Genomic DNA, 23,112 nt, shown 5'->3' on the forward strand with positions numbered 1-23,112 from the left:
TTCCATGAATCAGGTGGAATGCCACGCCATTGGACCCCGAAGAACAAATCTAATAAATATGGCATCATCTGCTTTCCAAGTATTTTATAAAGGTCAAGCGGGATTTTATCTGGACCCGCGGCTTTTCCGTTAGCCAGCTCTGAGAGTGCTAATTCAAGCTCGGTAATTGAGATTTCTTTTTCCAGGTCTTCCCTAGTTATTTCATCAATCGTTCTAATTAATTCTGAGTGTAAAAGCCAGTCACTTAGAAAGTTTTTTGTATCAGCTACCATCACTTGATCCTCGTTTTGATCGAGCTTTTGGTAGTAACGTTGAAAGGCCCCTGCAATATCTACGGATGACGTATGTTTTTGCCCCTCAAACTCAATAGATTGTATAGCATTATGAGACTGTTTCTGTCGTGTACAAAGGGCTAGTTGTTTCCCCACCTTTTCCCCGTTTTCATAGATATGTTTTTGATTCACCTGGAAAGTTTCAGCTGCTTTTTGGGTCAGGCCGCTATTGATCTCTGTTTTAAGGACTAATATTTTACGCAAAGTGCTCTCGCTTTCTTCCCCACGGTGTATCTGGGTGGCATGTTGCTCTTCTATATTTGCTAATTCAGAATTAAATTGTTCATTTGATCTGTCCTGGTCCTTTTTACGTTTAGCCACAAAGGCGATGGTCTCCCCCTTAGAGCTGCTTTAAAGCAGTCCCAGACCACCAATCTGGGGGCGCTATATCGATTATAGTCGAAAAATTCCTGTGCCCAAAGGGTTATGTGAGTTATATAGTCTCTGTTCACCAGGAGCTTTCAATCGAATGACCACTGAAAGTGGGGCCTCTTATAGTTGGTGATATCAAGGGTAAGAATAAGTGCATTGTGATCTGATAGTGTTTTGGGAGATTTAACTATCACCGAATTTGCAGCATTTTCCATAGATGTCATTATATAATCGATCCGGACATATTTATTGTGGGGAAAGGAGAAGTACGTACATCCGGGATCTTTCTATTTTTCAAATTCCAGATGTCGATTAAATTATGGCTATCCATGAGTTGCCTTACTGCCCTATATACTTTAGGTTTACGCCCATTATAAATCTGCTGTAATTGACTGTTCTGTGTAAAGCCCAGAGCTACATTAAAATCTCCACAGACAACTACTGGGCCTGTCCAGGATGCCAATTCAAGCTCAAGATCCTGAAATATCTGAGGGTCGTCCTGATTCGACCCATAGACCGCGCAGATGGTAATGCCTAGGTCAAGTTGTACTATAACCCACCTACCATGGGGATCAGCTAGTCTACGCCTGGGTTGGCCCAAAACAGTTTTAGCTAGGATAACAACCCCTCGCGTCTTAGATGTTGGCGTTGTTAGAGCAAGAATATTATACCCAGGTATTTTTAGCAGCTCTTTGTCCCCCACCGAGATGTGGGTCTCCTGCAAGCAGAGCACATCATAAGAGCCTTGGCGAATTGTCTGGTACAGTTGAGACCTTTTATCCCTATCGTTGAGCCCTGCGACGTTCCAGCAACAAAGTTTTAGCTTCCCCATCGTACATGTTCAGCAATCATACCATCAATATCACTATTTATCATTATTCGCCTAAATAGATATAGCCACAGTTTCCAATTTCTTACAATTGCTTGGACATTACTTGTTACTGAATTTGATGTATCCCTTGTACATTTGAGCTTGCTCTTTTTATTTTTTGCCCCCCTCCCCCCCACTTATCTGCAGGAGCCTCCCTCCCATACCCCTCCCCCCACACCCCCAAAAGTGTGCAATAAGACTCTGTTAGAGTCTGTGGTGGGGAGATAACTTTATGTGCAGTGGTTCTGTCAACAATTACCCTCTAGTGGCGAGGCGTCCTCCAGGGCCCGGTCCATGTGAATAATCAGTGCGTGACGCAGCGGTGGTACCGAAAAACGTCTGTGGGTGCCATCTCATAGCCGTCCCATAATGGCTCCTAGGAGGCCAGACCCTGCCACTTCCACAGATCTCCCAAAGTGAAAATTACGATCAAGTCCCAACTAGAGAAGCCTCTGAGTCTCCCCATCTCAGCCAGCATATCGCTGTCCCACAGTGGTGTCCTCGTTGTGAGCCTTCCAGACAACCTAGCATATAGGAACCTATTACCCACCCACGAAATGGAGTCCATAACCCTCGTCAAAGCCGGAAGAGAACTGCACCCCCTCCTGGATTATAATGCACCCGGGTAGCCCCGAGTACACAATGCCCTATGATCCGCCATGATTGAGGGCTCTGTCTGGCAGGTGAAGGCCCACTCATTAATAAGTATCAGTTGGAAGGCCCAAATGTACTTCTTCACAACAGGAAGGGCAAGGCCACCATCAAACCATGCCATTTTGAGTTTGGTGAGCGCTATCTTCAATCCCATAAAAACTGCCAAACTGTTTGTTTGACCCTTCCAGACAACTAGGGGGTCAGTAACATACCAGAATTGCTTTCTGCTTGTTCAACTGTCTCTATTTAACTGTCTTGATAGAAAACGAGCAGTAGAGGTCAGTACAATACCAGAATTGCTTTGTGCTTAGGGATTTTCTTTTTTAAATTTGTCTGGCAACTGCATCTATTTAACTTTCTTGATAGAAAACGACCAGAAGAGGTCAGTAAAATACGAGAATCACTTTAGCATTCTCTAGATTCCAGTCCAGAGAAATTGTCTTCCACGAGCACCCATAGACAATAATATATTTTTCATATCTTGTATTTTCAGTGTTTTGACCACAGAAGGCCCTGATTTTATATCAAAACAGAGCTTTGGACTATACCATTTACTGCTGAAAGGCAACATTTCTCCTCATGTATTGCCATACTTGGCATATCACGCAGTTTGGTGCTTACTTTCCCTCCATGTTAAAGAACAGTAGATGTTTCAGCACCCAGGCTATTTGCTGCATAGCTAATACATATAAGGTCCTAAAACCGAGACCGCGCGCATTGCAAATGCTTGTTTCTCCAGCTATCAGCAACATGGCCTGACCCCGCAGAACTGTTTATAGGCCTCCGATAATGTGACCACTGACTCCACTGTACCCACATTTTCCTGAAAGTACAGTTTGAAGACTGCCATTCCTTAGGCACCACAGGTCTAGTTTCCATCCATATCTGGCCCCTGAGACAGGCTCCACTTTCAGCACTGGCGCACGAGCTGCATGTACTGCTCTAATGATCATACAATGACGGTAACCGTTCAAGGAAGGAGGGCGGGAGCAAGGCAAAAGCTGCAAAGATATGGAACACAGATGAAAATAATGAAGGGGCACGTACAGAAATTGCAAGTCACCACACTCGCTTTCAGAAAGCGAGTAACTTTGCTTCTTAGTTCTCCTGTAACACCTAGTCAAAGATGTTTAAGGGGAAGCTGTTATCACCCGCTAGTACCCAAGTTATAGTTGATGCGAAAGCCACGGAAACAACATGCCTGTTTTCAACTCCAGCTCTCATTCAGACACAGCTAGGAAAGACATACATACATGTGAGTCTTTGTGTATCTACGGGAAACCAGAAGAGCATCTTCATGCAGCATTAACAACATGAAAAGTGGATATAATAATTGGCCTTCCAAGTTGGGACCCCCTCTCCCTCATCTTAGGAACTCTAACTCAGGCCATGTCTACTAGTCACAATGGATACAAAATGCATACCAAACACAACTGTATTTTTCTTTTTGCTTTTGTATCGCAAACTTGTCATAAACATTTTTCAATAGTTAGCAATTCAAGGAAGTTGTATTTGAGAGTGATATAAAGTGTGAACAAGGAAAAGGATTGTGAAAAGTACCTGTATTCAATGCTGGTTTCTTTGAAACTATTCAAAAGCTGTGGAACTTCATAGTCAACCACCATTCTCAGCTGACCATCTCCGACCCCATCACGATACACAACAATCCGAGCAGGTAAATCATTGTTGCACTTTTGCCACCTTTCAATTGCCCCTGCAATAAAAATTCACAATATGGAGGATTTTTAAAATACATTTTCTCTGTTGGAATGGATATTAAAATTGGAGAAAAGAAAGGCAACCTAATGTAAATCTTAAATAAGTTTTGCACTGGTTTCACTTTGGTTATTTGCATCAAGGCACATTCGAGTAGGCCAGTTTGATGCAAATGATCAACTAAAAACACTAATAATCAACTGATTACTTCTTAATGAAAAGTATACATCTGAATACAAACATGACCATGCAAAGAAACAGAAGACATTGATCTAAAATTGGCTAAAATTGCGGTTCAGATAAACAAAATATTTAGAAAACGAAGGGCTGTAGTAGCTAAAAAAACATACAAGTAAAATCATTCTTGTTTATAATTTAGCCTGTTACAACAATAATTTCATGAAATCTAGATCAGACCACTGTTTTGCAATTTGGAGATGCCAACTGGGACTCTGTTAAGTGCTGAGTATGTGAACTTTGAAACAGCCATGACAGTGGCCATAATTATGTGGCCTGGATGGGGAAGGGCAAAGGTATTTATTGCCCCTAGTATGTACAATACCTTAGGGAGCAATATTTACCAAGTGCAGTAGCAACAGTCATGACAGCTATGCACAAGGAATTCAAAATTAATCCACTTGCTGACAGGCAGCTAGTGCAGAATTTAAGATGGAATTTGATTTGTGATATTTGATTCATTAGAAGAACAAGTTAGTTACTTTTGGTAACAATTTGTCTAATGATACTTTTAACTTCCCTCAAATTCTATTACAGGACCGGAGGCTTCTGATTATGCTTCTCTTTCTGTTTATATGCTACTCACAACAGCCAATGAAAACTTTTTTGTATGCAAATAATACTACATTTCCCATGATGCTTAGTCCATACATCCCATCCTGTCAGACCCTATAAGAGCCACCATGGTCAGTAAATGAGCCTCTTTCTGTGCTGCTCACGCAGGAGTTAAGTGGCATTCTATTTTCATTGCGATTGCATTGTCATTGTTAAACTTATGCCTTTGTATTTCGCGCATTGTGCGCTGTGTGTTTATTAATTTGGAACGCTTGCACGTTGTACACTGTGTGTTTATTCATTGAGCTCCCTCTGGGATCCGTAATCTGTTACCCTGATTGGGCCACTTTTACTGTAGCGCTCCTGCTGTGAGATTGACAGGTTTCCGCCCGTCGGGGCTTACGATGATTGCAAGCACCTTTCAGCGCTCAGTGCTGGGAACGCTCCTGCTGGGAGTCTTTGTTCTGTTACGCTCCGTTGGGAGCTTTGCCGGTGATTTTGTTTTGTTTCGCCCGCTCAGGCCATTTGGTTTTAGCGCTCTTGCTGGGGGCTTCATAAGGTTTACCCTCCCTCTGGGCTCATATGATTGCAAGCGTCTATGGGCACAGAGTATCGTACTGCTCTCGGCAGCTTTTTGGCATTTAATTACCCGCGGTGGCTTACCTGATATGCCGGGCGGTTAAGGAGAGGTTTTTCCTTCACGCTGACGTGCGTAGCCCAATTGGGTTATTTTCTAATAGATTTTGGGCTACGCACATAGCGCGATCCCTTCGTCGAGCCTCAAGGGATTTTTCACGAGTATGACGCCTGATCTGGCTGTAACAGTCGTCTGGCCCTTTGAGGGAGCACACGCTCCTCATATCTATATATATTGAACTCTCTCTATGCCCTGTAAGCTGTAATAATTTCTGTACAGCATCTGCTGAGGAGCTAGGTACTTCTTTTGTGGTGTACAGTGAGTTTGCCCTCCCTTACTCCTCTACATACCCATGCCGGCAGGACATCATGGATGACCTGGTTCGCTATGAGAATGATGATGTTTATGAAGAGGAGGTGCATGCAACCTCGCTAGAGGATAATATTGTGGAAGCTCTGGACCCTTCGGTCCAGGACTCTGTTAACCGGGCCATTGAAAAGGCAGTGCCTGGTACTGTGCAGTAGGCATTGGCTGCTGCGTTAAAGCTCATCATGAAACAATTAGAGAAGTTTGCAAAGAAACATGGGTTTAACGCCAACTCCAAGACCGATGTTCAATCTGGTGAGCCTAAAGCAAAAACTTGGCCCCATTCCAGAGCAATGGCAACATTGCCTAAATTGTCTACTCCTCTTAACGTGGGGAATAAAGTCAAACGTCAAGAGCGTAAAGACACGGACACTCACACCCACGCGACAGATACTCCAGAGGAGGAGGCCCCTCCCAAGAAGAGAGTACGTAAAACAAAAAATGTTGAGCAGGACACATCTCTAGCCATGGAAACCCCCTTCACTTTTAATCCAGCCGACATTGTTCATCCTAGGTCGTCGGATTCGACAGCTTACCTCCATGACAATCTGCGCAAAAGTTTCGATAAGAATGTGCGCAACAGACTACACTCCGAGTGTCCTAGACCGGATGTTAAGGATAAAGTGGCCGAGACGCCGGACATAGATGTAAGTCTCCTCACATTTCTGAAGAAATTTGCTAAGGACCCTAAGAAGGGAATAGATCGAGCCTGGCGCGGGTGCCAAGACAAACTTCTAGATGTGGCCGGGCCATTACCCAAAATCTTGGAAATGGCCCTGGAAGCGAATGAGTCCGGTGCTCCCATGGATCCTGACGTTCTGGCTGGGTGGACCCAAAGGGCGATGTGCTTATTGGGGAATGCCAACTGTGCTATTTCCACAGAGAGGCGTAAGTCGCTCCTTATGAGGATGGACTCTAATCTGACAGAGCTGACTGCAGCAGAACCAGGCCTTCTGGCGGAGAGCAACCTTTTCGGGGATCGGTTTGTGAAAGACGTTTCCAAATATGTGGGCACCTTCACGTCCCTTGACAAGGCCCAATCTGGCATCAAGCGTGTTTTTAATGCTGGCCTTTTTAATCGGGCCGGGCGAGGCAGAGGACGCTCGCCAGGCAGCTACTATCAACAAGGTCCTCAACGTGGAGAATATAGCCGTAGCTGAGGCGAGTGGGACTCCACTAGCGGAGGTACCTTCTACCCACCAGACAGCGCTTCAACAAGACGTGTTTCCACAGAGGCGGACATCGAGTGGGCTTCCAAGCTCCAGGGTCTGCAGGTAAGAGACTCCAACACCTTTCAGTTATCCCTGGGGGTCATACTCAATATTTCTATCATAATTGGGTTCTGATATCGCAGGATGCATGGGTCTCACAGACAATTCAGGGTTTTCACCTGGATTTTTATCAAACTCTCTTTCAGGAAGACCGTACCCGTCAACTCTTTTTTTCCCAACTCGAGAGCGATTTTATAGATGCAGAACTAGACGCATTGCTGCAGAAACATGCAATTGCGTATTGCGACGATGGTCTGCTTGGTTTCTGCAGCAATATCTTCTCAGTTCAGAAGAAAGGCGGAGGTCACAGGTAGGTACTGAATTTAAGGGAATTCAACCATTTTGTGACGTACAACCACTTCAAGATGGAGGGCATCCATCTTTTGACAGACTTGTTAAGGAAGGAGATTGGATGGTCCGCTTGGACCTGAATGAGGCCTACCTGTCAATTCCTATTTTTCCCCCTCACCGCCATTTTCTGCAATTTCAATGGCGGAACCAGTGGTTCGAGTATTTGGTCCTTCCTTTCGGAGTGCGCTATAGATCTATTTGTGTCCAGACTGAATCGTCAATTACAGACGTTCTTCAGCTAGAGACCAGATCCGTTAGCGAAAGCGACAGATGCTTTTTCTCAGGACTGGTCCAAGGGCCTGAATTATGCCTTCCCCCGTTCATCTTGATTCCGAGGGTGACAACTCTTGTAACCCAGCAACGGGCGGAGATATTCCTGATAACCCCACTGTGGAAGTCGCGGCCCTGGCTCCCAATATTGTTGGAGATGAGCTGCGACTTCCCCAGGATGCTTCCCTGGTCCTCGACGATGCTCCAGGGCCCTCATGGAGAGGTGCATCCGATGGTAATGTCGAGACAGCTGCTCCTAATGGCCTGGAGACTTTCAGGCAACAATGGAAAATGGCAGGAATTTCGCACCAGGCTGCAGCCTTCGTTAATCAGGCCTGGGCCCCTTCCACCAGGAAGCGATATTCTTCAGCATGGAAGGGTTGGGTTCATTGGTGCTTGGAACAACATGTGGATCCCATGGGGCCCGACTTACCCCTTGTTGTGAACTTTTTATCGGAGAAAGGGTCCGAAGGTTTGGCATATCGTTCAGTTAATAATTTTAGGTCAGCCATTTCCGCTGGTCACACCCAGATAGATGGCAAACCGGTGGGATGCACCCGGTCATTTGTAATTTGTTAAAAGGTATCCGTGTTGCAAACCCCCCCAAACCAAAAGTATTCTTCTTTGTGGGACGTTTCCTTGGTTCTGTCTCTCTTTGATAAATGGCCAGATAATAGTTTGTTATCTAGGAAACAGTTGATAAATGGCCAGATAATAGTTTGTTATCTAGGAAACAGCTGTCTGCCAAACTTGCTATGTTGCTATGTCTGTCTCACCATCGGCGTTCATCCAACGTCAAAGCTCTGGGTCTTGCAGGTAGAGTGTTTACTCTGGAAGGAGTTTCTTTCAGCATTACTGCTAGAACAAAGAAGTTCTAAAAAAGTATAGATTATCATGCTTTCCCTTCTAATGCAAAGTTGTGTGTGCTTCAATGCCCTAAGGCTTATGAGGAGTGTACTATGTCTATACAACCGGCTGGGTCAGTACAATTGTTGATTTCTTTACAAAAGCCTTATTAACCTGCGTCTGCAGCTACCATTGCCCGATGGTTAAAATCAGTCATTCAAGAAGCAGGTGTTGATACCCAGTTGTTTGGGGCGCATTCAATTCACGGTGCCATGGCATCAAAGACCTTTCTTTTAGGTTCTACCATTCAAGAGATCATGCGTTCAGCTGATTGGTCTTCTGAATCGACATTTAAGCAATTTTATTGTAAACCGGTGGATGATATAGCCTCAGTTGTGTTTGATAAGTGTAAACTAGCATAATTAGAAGCCTCTGGTTCTGTAATAGAATCAAAAATGAACTAGTATTTGCAACAAGAATTTTCAATTCTATTGAGGACACGGAGGCGAGGATTATCTCACCCGGTTATATTACAATGTTTGTAATGCTTACCCACCCGTATGTATTTTATATTCTGTTTAAGCAGAAGTTACGGGTTTCCTTTTTTTCATTCCTTTCAGTTTCTTAAAAGAAGATGGAGTAGAAGTACTTCTGGTTAAAGAGGACGTTAATTTCCAGTTGGTTCGGTTCTTCCACATTGGAGGATGGTTATTTGAATCTGAGTTAATGCTTTGGACTTTAACTGTTCGAGCAAAGAAAGAGGCTCATTTACTGACTATGGTGGCTCTTATAGGGTCTGACAGGATGTGATGTATGGACTAAGCATCATGGGAAATGTAGTTTTATTTGCATACAAAAAAGCTTTCATTGGCAGTTATGAGTAGCAAATAAATAGAAAGAGAAGCATAATCCTCGCCTCCGTGTCCTTAATAGAATTGAAAATTCTTGTCGCAAATGTTAGCTAATTTTTGATTCACCATCAGCTTTCCTTTTTCTTTGTCCGGGGGAGCTTATCCTCTTTGGGGGTAAAACAACTCAGACAATATTTTCCTAGCCTCTCTGGAGCGGGTTATCAAGGTGGAACTAACATTAATTGCACCGTGCACTGCTGAGATGGATAAGATCAGAGATAGCAGCTATTGCTGTGCAGCAGAGGGTACAGTGAAGTGAAGTGACTGTCATGGAATGGGGCACCATATTATTAGCAATAGAATCCACAATGGATGACTGACCCGCATGAAAGATAGAAGATACTGTGGATATATATGGTGTACAGCAGAACACAGAGAAATAAACACAGAATGGGGTTGGGCTATGGGCATGTGTATCAGGTAATCAACATCATGCTTGGCTGCTAATGGTGCCTTCCATCCTGAAGTGATTAGGGTTCATATATGTAATAAAACATGTCACCTGTTAGTGCACTTCATTGTTCCTTGTACAAGATTCAAAGTAAATGTGAAAATCTTAATAAAGGGATCTTTAAAAACATCGTCGCCATGCACTTCCTTTTTTTTAGCTATTAACAACTCAATCAATTAGGGTGACAGACCTCTCCTCCGTGGGTAAGCAACCAAAAAACAGAACGCCTTTACTCTCTTGATGATATGCGACTGGAGGCATGACACAATTTTAGTGCAGATTTTACAGCGAGGAAACCTTGACAGTTGTCGCAAGGCAATCTCAGGGAACTCCAGTTTCCTTAAGAACCCTTGAGGTTTCAGACTGGCAGCCTGAGGAATCCAGGCCTACAGTGCATGTGGACAGGAGCACCATTTCCAATAAGAATGAATCCCTTGAAGAGCAGGATGAGAGCCTGAAGGAGGGTCTTTATAAGGCTCCCTTCTCCCTCAGTGGAATAATCAATCAAAGAGGAAGACATACAGCTTGGAAAAATCCCTATCTAGTTCATCTCAGGGAACACCATCTTCGAAGTAGAGTGTACTGGGGAGGTCAGACCTGACACTGGTAGCCAATTAGGGATGCCTGCTCTGTCGTCTCTCCTTGTGCTTGATGCCTTTTAGTGTGGACTATCCTTGGACATGGGATTTTTCCAGACTAGGGCCTCTGTTATAGGTTCTTCTGTCCAATGAAGCTACTCTGATGGTTGACTGGCTCCATCTCACCTGGAAAGCAACTGGTTTGGGAGTTAGAGGGGCAGGAAGATGGAATAAACATAGGGGGAAGGTAAATACTATTCCTTCAGGTCACAAAGGCCATATTGTAAGGAGAATGCACATGTACTTCCCATTAATATACCAAGACAAAGTGTGAAACCGCTTCGACATTCTATTTGTCCTCTGCATAATCTCACTTAAATGTTGTTCCCACATTGATGTTATGTTTCATAAATAAAAAAATTCCTTATGATTTGTTCGAAGGAGATATAAAAACCAAAAACACACTCTTTTTTCTTGAAAGCGTAGGAAAGTGACTTAATAATGCATTACATTGTGCCATGTACATTTTGGAATAAAGTGCTATTTCAAATATGAAAGCCGTTATCAATAAGTGTGAATGACATCTAAAATGTATGTATAATATTTCAGGAACAAAAACAAAAACATTCTGTACATACCAGGTGCAATAAATACCTTATTTCTCCCTAATCCAGGCCACGTAATTATGACCACTATGAATTGTCCATCATCGGCCAACTAGGCATGGTTTTACTTGAATACTGTACCTTTCATGCAGACTTTTAAACAATCAGCGATGTCTGTGTTTGAACTCTGAATAATGCAGCGGGAGAACCATCTGCGAAGAGAATATAGAAAGAATGAACTTTTACATATATTTAATCAAATCAAGAAGGTTGTTTCTTCAAAACATTTTAAGGATACTGCACAATTAAAATAGTAAGGTAATCACATGAAACGCAGCATTTTAAGATAGGCAAGAGAGCTATAGATCTCGTTACACGAAAAAAGTATATGCAAATTGTGGGGCTCTCTGTACATGCTCATGGCAAGTTATGCTCAGATTCCTTAAGGGTTATATTCATTACTTATATAACAAATATAAGGAGTACCACCAAAGGTGAGGCTAAACAGCCAGTATTGGTGGGATGAGACTCTGATTGGGAAGAAGAAGTCCTTCTTTGTTTTTAAGGAACCCCTCACTCACCGACCTGGTCGGTGACATGCTTCATCATCGGGGCCACCTTGGCAGCCGAGTGCCGCCAAGGTGTGCTGCGACACCTGAAATACAGTGGAGCGGGTATGTGAGTGATGAATGTGAAAAAAAGGTCAGTGGGTTAAAAATTGTCCTGGTATGACTTAATATTATTTATTCTAAGGCTACTGGACAATGTTAAAATAGTGTGTGTAGATACAATGAAGGCTTTAGTAGGACCTAATGTATCTGAAGTATGTGATAGGTCTACATGCGTAGAAATTGCAGTAAACTGTCTGATTATAGAACACAAGCAGAAGAACTCTCAAAAAAATTAGACAACCGTGGATACCCTAAGAAAATAGTAAACAAATATCAAAAGAGGGCCAGGAACCAACCCAGAGAGGCACTTCTTGAAGAGAAAACCAGGAATGATGCAGAAATACCATTGACCTGTGTCACTACTTTCAACTCAATATCAAATCAAGTAACTAAGAGCATTAACAAGCATTGGAATATATTGAACACTGGAAATCTACACTGGGAAAAACCACTCTTTTCCTTCAAAAAATCACAAAGCTTAAAAGATACTCTTGTCAATACCAGACCAAAGTTGAAAAAGAACCCACCCACAGCCTCTATCACCAGGACTTGGGGCCTACCTGATGTGACTGGACACTTCCGCTGTGGCGACTGCAGTGTGTGCCATTTAACCAAGAATACAAAGACTCTAGATCTAGAGGTTGGGAGAACTTGGAAACAAATTGCGCACACTAACTGCAATAGCGAAAATGTAGTATACTTGATTGAGTGCACTTGCAAAAAACGGTACGTGGGAATGACCACCAGGAAGGTAAAACAAAGGATCTGTGAACATCGCAGCACAATTCGCTGCAAGAAAAATGCTACCCGTCTAACAGACCACTTCCTGGAAAAAGGCCACACACCAAATGATATGTTTTGGACAGTGATTGAGCAAGTCACCGCTGGACCGAACATCCAGAAACGCCTGTTTGAAAAAGAACAAAGATGGGTGTACAGACTATCCACCAACAAACATGGTCTTAATGACAATATCCCCTGTGCCTCGGTCCTTTCTTAGGAAACTGATTTGTCAAACTAATTCTGTAAAATACAGTCATTTGATACAGGCACACCGATGACCAATCGGCAGTAATGAGAAGAACTACCATTCCCTTTTTGGTTAATTTTTTCCTTCAAATCCTACAAGGAACATCTTCCCTAACCACCCAAATGTAAAGACTTTTTACAGTGATATATAGCCCCCTTTTTTTCCCCCCTTTTCTTGTACTAGCACAAATTGCCAATAAGGTATTAGTAAGCATCCCCCTTGATCGGTGCACAACAATTGCACGTTTTTTTTTTTTCCCTTTAATGTGCGCCTTTCTTTTCCCTCTAATGTGCGCCTGTTCTTAACATACAAATTCATCCCGTTCACTTAAGCGGCCAACTCCGTTACACGGAGACATTTGTTTACCCTAGGTGGCATGGCAACCCAACGCACGCGCGACGCCCACGTGACCGCGTGACGTCATCGTGCTGCGCCGACCAGCCACGCCCTCCGCGCCCGCAATGGCAGCCGCCTTTAACTTCGGCGCTGTCTCTCTGCAAAAACACGGGACGCGGAAGGGCGGTCTAGGTGAGAATTCACTCGTAATGCTGGAAAACTGTAAGTAGATACTGCGCTAATGGAACGCATCCGTTTTGGGACTACTTCCGCTAAGGAGGTACAAGAACAGTCGGTATTCTGATACTATCTCTACCCCCATTCCCCTTGACTCCACAGAATACGTTTTTGAGCTTCTGCTGCCTCCCTTCAATCCCCGTGCAGCAATGATTTCTCCACTGAGAAGTGAGCATTATTTAATTTCTGACAAATATATATGTTGTGTATTGTTTTGTCTTGTGTGTATTGTTACTTTGGATCAAGTTGGCATATTACCACGTCGGCAATTTCCTGACACTAATTAATAATCAGTCATGAGTTAGGCACGCACTATGTAGCCTGTGTATGACTGGTTTAAACATAGAATTATATGTACACAATCACACCAACATTGATAGGTGTGCTTCTTAAGGAAACTGTGTGTTCCTACAACTTAATCAGGGACACCGCACGCTGCACAATTCGCTGATACTGGTTGTGGAATGACTCAAAGATATAACGGACTACGTCACTTCACTACGTTACAGGCATGTAAACTATCCTTTGTGACTTATAACCCTTTATCTTTTTTCACAGATTTTTGTCATTTTTTGTAACCATACTCGGTTGCAAATCTTTTTAACCATTTAGCAAACTTGCTATCTAGGTTCTTGAGAGGGTTGCAGGTATGGCAGGGCGTTAGTGTACCCTGACCACCCAACTCCTTTCATTTTTTATGGTCCTGAAGAAAAACCGGTAACTCCCACCTATGGTTTGAAACATGTAGACCTATCACATACTTCAGATACATTAGGTCCTACTAAAGCCTTCATTGTATCTACACACACTATTTTAACATTGTCCAGTAGCCTTAGAATAAATAATATTAAGTCATACCAGGACAATTTTTAACCCACTGACCTTTTTTTCACATTCATCACTCACATACCCGCTCCACTGTATTTCAGGTGTCGCAGCACACCTTGGCGGCACTCGGCTGCCAAGGTGGCCCCGATGATGAAGCATGTCACCGACCAGGTCGGTGAGTGAGGGGTTCCTTAAAAACAAAGAAGGACTTCTTCTTCCCAATCAGAGTCTCATCCCACCAATACTGGCTGTTTAGCCTCACCTTTGGTGGTACTCCTTATATTTGTTATATAGCTATTGAACCTGGGGACCGGGAGTACCCTTCCGTCCGCTCAAGTGAACAAAATCCCTTCACTCTCTATCTCTTGTTATACATATTTATATTCATTACTCCCAGTACTCCTTTCTCATCCCTGTACCTACAAAGCTCCTTCAAGACACTCTTCTTTAGCAAGGCAAACCTTTGCTCTCTTTCCCGCCCATACCACTTCTCTTTGAGGGAGATTCACGGAGATGGGATTGGGGTCATTCTGTTTATAAGTCTGGAGAATAAAGGGCAATAATCATCCTTTTAATACCTTTTTGTATTTTCGGCACAGCAAAGGGGGATTGCGGATACATTATCACTTGCATAAGAAGTTACATTCTCAGTAGTGATGTTGCATACAAAATTTATATATTAATGGTTTATATTGTTAATGTACATAACACCTTGTGGGTCAGAGGTCATGGATGATTCTGTGGCTATACCACAAGCCCAATATTCATACAAAGGACCTGAAGCTATCAGTTGCCAAACATCTTTCTGGGAAAGCTTGCACAAATAATTTTTCCTTAGGGTTTTGGATGTACCATTATCCATAACAAAAAGCATCATGGGTCAAGACCCTAGACACAGTACTTCTCAAGGTACGAAGTTCGGATTTTTAGTGTTTTTAAGTGAGATTTTACTTTTGAGAGATATATGGCAAGCAATTTATTATTTACATTTTTACTTAGCTTTTTCATTGTTTCAGTTGTTTTGTTTTTATTCATCATTATTTTGTTATGTTTACTTTTTTTATTTACTACACTAATTTGTTGATTCTTTGATAATATATGCTATGGGGTTGAGACTAAGCGTACTGATGATCTTAAAGTGAAGTTTTTACAAATATGAGCTATATTGGGTGCATTGAATTGACCTGTTAGACTTAAAGAAATAACAGCTTGATAGGTTAACCCTTGCGTGTGTAATTATTGGGCATATTCAGGGAGACTGAGGGTTGCCCCTATTTAGCTTCTTAGCTTTTCACTCCCCCTTTGGTTATTTACGGGCTAAAGGATGAGTCACACAGTATCTGGAAACAAAGACTTCTTTCAACAAAAACAACTTGCAAACGTCCGCACATAATAGTAATGTAATGAAACACGTAATATAATTTGTTGTTATGTTAATATTATTTATAATACACATGAATCACCCCGGAAGGAATATCTCAGTGCAGCAGTGAATCAAAGGCTTGCCGTCTTAATTATCTGAAAAGCTCTGTTTTGAGAAGCTTTCTGAAATGTAGATGGTCTGTGCACATCCGTAAATGGTTGAGTAGGTGATTCCAAAAAAAGGAGCCAGATGAGAAAAGGCATGTTTTCCTAAAGCAGGGAATATTAAGAAGGAATTGAGCCCTAGACCGCAAAGTCCTGATGGGTCCCTTTCTGCTGAATATAGTTAAGCACCCCGGAGACTTCTGTAGTCTAAAGAAACTCATAGCATTGAGTTAACGGGGCCTCCTCGACCGCCCCTGGAACCCACCACTATATGGTAGAGTAGGTAGAGTATGGGATGCACAGCAGCGTATACTACAAACAGCATTTTCAGCCACCCCTGGTAATGGGAAGAAGACCTGGACAGCGGAGTAAAAACTGCAGAATGGCTTTTGAAGTTTGAATCGTTCGATGTATGAGGTAAAATCTGAAACAGACTGTCTGGGATTTCTTCCTTACCTGTTCCAGGAAGAATACGTCAGCATTTAGTTGACTCAGAGTACAAGAGATGATGAGGTGAGAGAAGCCTTCAAGGTTCATATCTGCCAAGATGTAGGATGGTTTGAGTTCAGGCATGTTCAGAGGCAATTGATATGGTTGTATGGCGACACTTTACAGAAGAGCTGTGTCCTATGCATATTGTCTTGTTGGGCCTGGTTCATACCATGAAGTCCATGTGTATGCAGGACAGCCTAGAGGCAAGTAGGGACTGAAATGGTGGCTTCCATTGAGGTTTCCATTTGGACAAACAATTCTCGGCTCAACAGAAAGGATATGTCAGTGTCTGTAAGACCTATGCTTTGGTGAAGGCTAATGAGGGTCTTTGGATAATATGTGTTCAAGGAAGCTGACATGTTTAGCAGAACCAAGATCCTAGCACCTCTATTCTTAATATCTGTTGAATGTCATTGACTACCTAAACGTTCTTTTCAGTGCTGACTGGGGGTCAAGCACAACCTAGCTCATGATTTTATGTGTAAGTGGAGGATGCTGTGTCCATGGTTAGCAAGTTCACTAAAAGGCTGATAACTGAAGGATGTGTCAAGGCTGAATTTATCTTTTTTGAGCAGTAGGAGATGGTGGGTAGGTCCCAATTAGGAGTGAGGCTGGCCATGATGAGGGTAGGAGTGTGGGTTTCAAGAGAAAATGTATTTGATGATGTGACAGGGTATGACATTGTAAAAAATATTTCTAATTAACAATTAATGTTTGTCTGGTGACATTTTCCATCACAAAACTTTTGTTGCTCTTTACAGAACTTTTTTTCTAAGCTTTGCCAAACTTGGAGAACATGGGCCTGGCGCCATTCTGAAACTCAACATGGTTGTGTTTCCATTTCTTCTTGTTCCACAAGCAGGAAAAAATGCACTGATTAAATACTGTGTGATAACATGTTGTTCTTGGTAAGCTCCGGAGGAAGCTTTACCTCCAAATGTAACTCTGTTCAAGGTCCTTTCTACCTACATCTCAGTGGCCCTATTAATTTCTTAAGTCTGAATTGTTTTGTGTGTAACTAGATTTGTACTGTCACATCCGATGGCCTTAGGTCAAGAAGGGACTACATAGTATTCATTTAGGGGATGGTGTTATGTATTATCGTATTTTATTCTGAATTGTGATTCGCTGAGCCTATGTAAAATGTGCTCATCTAATGCTGACTGTGATTTTTGCTGTGTCTTTTCCTACATAAAAACAGACTCATTTTGGAGAAAAAGTCAGACCTATTTTGGGGATTTGCCTAGTCTGTCTAAGAGAGCATTTCTCTCCTTCTCATTCTTGAGGAGCAAATCTTCACACAAAATCTTATTTAGGACGCCCCGAGTCACCGCATGCTGACTGAGCTTTATGCTAATTCCCTATTTGCCAATGAATGATTATTTTCATTTTACTTTTTGTAATAACTACCGATCTATCAATAAACCCTCATGGTTTCTAATTTTTGTTTGACTCGAGAAGATTATGCTACTTGTTTTAATGACAATTTTGATTCTGTTCAGGCGCATTACCTCATGTACTCCTGAGGCTAACACTGCCCCCGATCCAACGTATAGTTGCTTTATCTTATATCTTATCAGATTATGAAAGAAGGTTTCAACGGTGTTGTCCCAATATTTGGCAGCTTTTATGGAGTTGATGATAGTGACTATGAGTTGATTGGTCAGGGATTGAATGCTCATGAAGATTTACAGTGAATGGGCTAATTGCTGAAGGAGAAACTGACTGATGTTTAACTGCTTTTTAGAGAGCTTTGAGAGAATAGTTGCACTCTTGTAGGGGTTTGAAGCAGTAACCTGACTTTGCTGTATTGGTGTGGAGTTTGTGAACTCTGTAGGCTGCCTGGGATATTTTTTATTATTTTTCGCTATTTGCACAACTAGTTGGTGTTGGGCTTTTGAATGGACCATCGTGCTTAGGGTTTAGATTCAATATTGTGTAAGTACAATGAAACAGCAAATATTTATTAATAACAAACTGCAAGAGGCATTTTTTTTAATTTGGAGACCTGAAAGTGTCCACTATGGACCACCAATGCGACTTGGATCACCATGCAACTCCATATCAAAACCAAATAAACAAAGTTTATGTTAGGATTGCAATTATCAACCAAAAAAGGCTTACCTGGTCAGCTTGGGATTTGTGCTGGATACAAATCCAACAACTGAGTTTCCCTTGTTTAGCGCATCCTTGTTGACATCAATACCAACCACCATCAGTGATTTCAACTGGGAAACAAGAAAGATAGCAACATATATTTTTAGATCTTTTCTTATACTTCAAGCGTACTAACAACTCTAAATTATAGCCTGGTGCAAAAAACAGAGCACAGAGACACTCAGAGCCTCATTTATAAGAAACTGACACATCGGCATTGCTGCGTCAGTTTCTCTGTGCCATCCTTACAACACAATGGCTGCACCATATTTAATATATGGTGCTCAATGTCGCAAGGAAAGACAAATGCGTCAGAAATCCTGATTTATCTGGCGGTGCAAAAGCCATGCGTTGCTTGAGTAGGATTGTAAGAATGACGCTACTCCAGCAATGCATGGAATAGGCCTGTGCCTATGGCTACGCATCACCTTTACGCCAGCCACGAGGCCGGCATGAGGTTTTGACGCATTGGCATTTTAGAAGTGGTGCAGTGAAATCTCATAGATTTCAATGTGCCACTTCTACGAGGCTTACTTGCCAGGGAACGCCCGAGCTGCATACATTATACTTGGCACAGGTATAATGTGGCACAGGGCTTTACAAAGTGATGCATCTGCCTTGATGCATCACTTTGTAAATAGGGCGCAACGTGGCACACATTTTACACCGCTGCTGCATCACAAAACAGTGATACAACAGCAGCGCAAAAGTGACATAGGGGCTCATAAATAAGCCCCTCAAATGCTAATGGTATCTGCACTGGATGTTTACTGCCCAATTTTTAAACTGCCTGAAAAATATGGAGAATAAGGCAATCATATGGGGTGAACAACCTTTACAACAAAACTTTTACAACGCACTACCATTACAACGCAACCATTACAACGCAAACCATTACAACGCATTGCGCTGGGGGGCGCTCTAGGATAGGGAATACTTTTAATTTACTATCCAACACCTTCCCTAGTGTCCACAGGGACTGGAGTTGGAATAGTAAATCAAACTATTCACTATCCAGCACCCCAAAGCGCTATGCGTTGTAAAGGTTTGCGATGTAAAAACCGTGTTGTAAAGGCATGCGTGGTAAAAGTATGCGTTGTAACGTCATACATTTATCGTACTGTATTTGTGCTGTATCATGCATTTTATTTTTTACATCTTTTCAGATTTTGACCCCAAAGTCACAACCAACAAAAAGAGAGTAGCGATAATTTACAAATAAGTTACATATCGCCACTTCAACTGAAACAGGCTGTACACTGTTTGAGACGGTTTAAGGGCTCTTGGAAGATCTGAATGAACCAGTAAGTGAACAGGTCCACTGTGAGAAGACATTATTATTCCAATGTCCTATTTCCACTTTCCTCAAAAGCATGAAACTACTGAGATGCAGTTGCTGCAATGCCCAGAACTGGCCTAGCTACAAATGTTTGATCACATGCATTGACTGCACCCAGCATTGGTTTTTGGACATCTGTGAAGTACCACCACAGTGGCAGCTTTGTAGATCACATTAGTAGGTCTTGCTTTGTAGATGACGTTTGTAAAGTTTTATCTGAAAGGCTAATGGTGTGGTTATCATGTATTCATGAAAGAAGAAGAACATCCTGAAAGAAGCAGTAAGTCAGGCCTGTTGCTGCACGGGAAAGCTTGTACATCATAAGCTTAAATGAACTTTTGCAGTGAATACAGTATTCATAGTTGCTTTGTCCCAGTACATCTTCCTATACAAGCCTTAACACTGTAATAATTTGAATTTGAATTTAAAAATATTTATATAGCGCTCTTCTACCACGCGGTTTCTTGGCGCTTTTGGACTGCGAGGGGTAACAGGAGCAGAGAGGGATCAGACCTTGTAGGCTTGGGAAAAGAGCAGAGTCTTGAGACCCTTCCGAAACTCGATGTAGGAGGATGTCATCCGGAGTTCCGTCGGAAGGGAGTTCCAGAACGCAGGAGCGAGAACTGCAAATTTGGTTCCTCCGGCCTTTTTCTTACGGAAACGGGGGGTAGTTAGCAGAGCCTGGTTGGTGGATCGAAGCTCTCTACCAGGTATATAAGGTTTGATGGCGGAGCAAATAAACTCCGGGGCGGTGCCCATTTTGGCCTGGAAGGTGGTACAGCCAAGTTTAAACAAGGCTCGCTCTTTCACCGGCAGCCAGTGCAATGCCTGCATTAAGGGGGTAACCCGATGGAATTTGGGCAGACCGTGGATCAGGCGGGCTGCCTGATTCTGCACTAGCTGCAAACGGTGAATGGCGTAGGCTGGAGCGCCATTGTAAATGATGTTGCCGTAGTCAAGGCGCGAGAGCACCATGGCCATCACTATGATTTTTAACGCAGGCAGAGAGAAAAAGCGAGAAATCTTCCTGATAGTTCTCAGAGAAAAAAAACAAGAAGAAACAACCGAGGTGATCTGAGAGTGAACAGAAAGTGAAGAATGGAGAAAAATACCAAGGGTTTTGACCTTGGGAACTGGGAGCGGGGGGCACCAAGTGAGGAGGGCCAGTGGGAAGGGGACCAGGGACTGCAACCACCTCCAGTCAAGACTAACTCAGTCTTGTCTGGATTGAGTTTGAGGTGGTTGCAGTTCATACAGTCCTGGATGAACAACATGACGGACTGGACATTCTGGGAGGAGGAAGAGGAGTGGGAAAGATTGAAAATTAGCTGGAGGTCATCGGCGTAATTAAACACCGTGACCTCGAGCTGCTGTAACATAAAAATGAGAGGGTAGATGTATAAATTAAAAAGAAGAGGGGAAAGTGAGGAACCTTGGGGGACTCCGCATACAACCTTGCGAGGGGCAGCGGTGAAGCCAGCTAGGTGAACCGCCTGAGCCCTGTCGCTCAGGAAGGACTCAAGCCAGGCGAGGGCCAGGCTCTCGATGCCCGCCGCCTTGACACGGGTGAGAAGGATGGAATGGTCCACCGTGTCAAAAGCGGCGGACAGATCTAAAAGGATGAGGGCCTGCGGACGATTGGTGTCAATGCCCTCGCGTAGGCTGTCCATCACTGAGGTCACCACCCTCTCAGTGGAGTGGAGCGGGCGAAAGCCGGCCTGCCTGGGAGAGAGGCAGTGGTTGGTTTCCACATAGGTGCTCAGGGTACTGGTCACGTGGGTTTCTAGAACCTTGGCCAGGTAGGGCAGGAGGGAGATGGGACGGTAATTGGAAGGGGAAGAAGGGTCAGCACCAGGTTTTTTTAGAATGGGAATGATAGCCGCGAATTTGTGGGCAGTAGGGACCGCTCCGTTACTGAGCGAGTCGTTCAAGAGTGTGAGGGGAGGGGTGGAGCAGTTTAGGAAGATTTCTCTTAGGATGTGAGCGGGGGCAAAGTCAAGGGGGGAGCCTGATTTTACCTTTTGAAGCAGGGGGAAGAGCGTGACCTTGGTTAAGGGAGGAATGGAAGTGAGTTTGACCGTGACAACGGGCGGGGAAGGGTTGGTAAATATGGGGGAAGGGAAAGGAATATTGGCTTTGATCTTTGCGACCTTGTCAATGAAAAAATCGTTGAGTGAGTCGCAAAGCGGTTGGGAGGGGGGGATTGAAGCCGCAGCTCTGTTGGACGAAGCAAGTTCGTGTACTGTAGCGAAGATCTCCTTAGTTTGGGATTCCGCTGCCAGTATCCTGTTGGAATAGAACAGGGTCTTAGCATCAAGGATACCTTGCTTGTATGCCTTGAGCGCGGAGAGATAGATCGTTTTTTTTGAGGGGCAATATTCTCTTCTCCATGCACGCTCTGCTCTACGAGCGGCCAGTTTCATTACCTTGAGGTCAGGAGTGAACCAACGGTTAGCGGCATGAGCTCGCTTGACCGTGATCCGCCTCAAGGGGGCGAAGTCTTCGCCAGCCCGGGTCAACCACCCATCGATAGTGGCCAACTGATCCGAGGCGGCGAGGCCAGAAAGATCAGGGCAGGAGTTGGCTAGGGATGAGTGGAAAGATGGCATATCTGCCTTACCCCATTTCCTAACCCAGGTGTTCTTGGGAAGGGGAGGTTTAACCACTGGGGCTAAGGCAAGGGAAAAAGAAATTAAAAAGTGGTCCGACCAAGGGCAAGGGGAAATGGTAGGAGGGGAGGTGGGGATGTTCAGGGTCCAGACCTGGTCGAGTGAGTGGCCGTGCACGTGGGTAGAACTGTGGACATGGGGGGTGAAGTTGAGGCTGGTCATGAGATCGGTGAACTCTTTGGATTGGGAGCTTTCGGCGGGATCGTTAGGCCAAAAGTTGAGGTCGCCCAAGACCAACACTGATGAGTTATTAACGACCAGGGTTGCGAGGATGTCTTGGAGGCCAGAAACAAAAGTGGGGGTGAGGTGAGGGGGGCGGTAGATAAGAACAGCAGTTAGGGGAGTCGCGTGGGAAGTAGCGCGAATTATCAGACAGTCGACTTCGGGAATGGGGGGACAGGGAAGAGTCTGAAAGTGGAAGTCAGTATGAGCTATTAGGGCCACACCACCGCCTCTTCTGCCCTCCGGTCGATCTGCTCGGACGATGGAATATGAGGGAGGGAGTGCGGCTAAGACGTTGGGTAGGGAGTCGGCCTTGAGCCAGGTCTCTGTTAAAAACAGAAGATCTGGATTGTGGGTGTCAAGGTAGTCATATAGCTCATACTGATGACTGACAGCTGATCTGGTGTTGAGAAGCGCTGCAGTGGTGTTAAAAATCGGCTTGTGAGGGGCAGAAGGTGGGGAAAAAGCAGGGGAAGTGGCACGGCGCAAGAAAGTGGAGCTTGATATGGCAGCGGAAACAATAGATGGAGGGGAAGAGAGAAGGTTTAAGTTTTGCAGCAGGCAGGATAAATGTGGGCTGA

General features: G+C 43.7%; 1 protein-coding gene across 1 annotated transcript in view; it reads right to left on the reverse strand.

Moving 5' to 3' along the window:
• Positions 1 to 23,112, reverse strand: part of PIWIL4 (piwi like RNA-mediated gene silencing 4) — a 376,427-nt gene that overhangs the window by 48,296 nt on the left and 305,019 nt on the right. Inside the window, exons 16-18 of the mRNA XM_086933498.1 lie at positions 18,269 to 18,372; positions 11,165 to 11,235; positions 3,790 to 3,943 (exon numbers count right to left, since the gene is read on the reverse strand). Coding sequence (XP_086789624.1) covers positions 3,790 to 3,943; positions 11,165 to 11,235; positions 18,269 to 18,372 — 329 coding nt within the window. The remainder of the gene's footprint in view (positions 1 to 3,789; positions 3,944 to 11,164; positions 11,236 to 18,268; positions 18,373 to 23,112) is intronic.

The sequence above is a fragment of the Lissotriton vulgaris genome, chromosome 8, assembly GCF_964263255.1.
Source record: "Lissotriton vulgaris chromosome 8, aLisVul1.2, whole genome shotgun sequence".
Lineage (NCBI taxonomy): Eukaryota > Metazoa > Chordata > Amphibia > Caudata > Salamandridae > Lissotriton > Lissotriton vulgaris.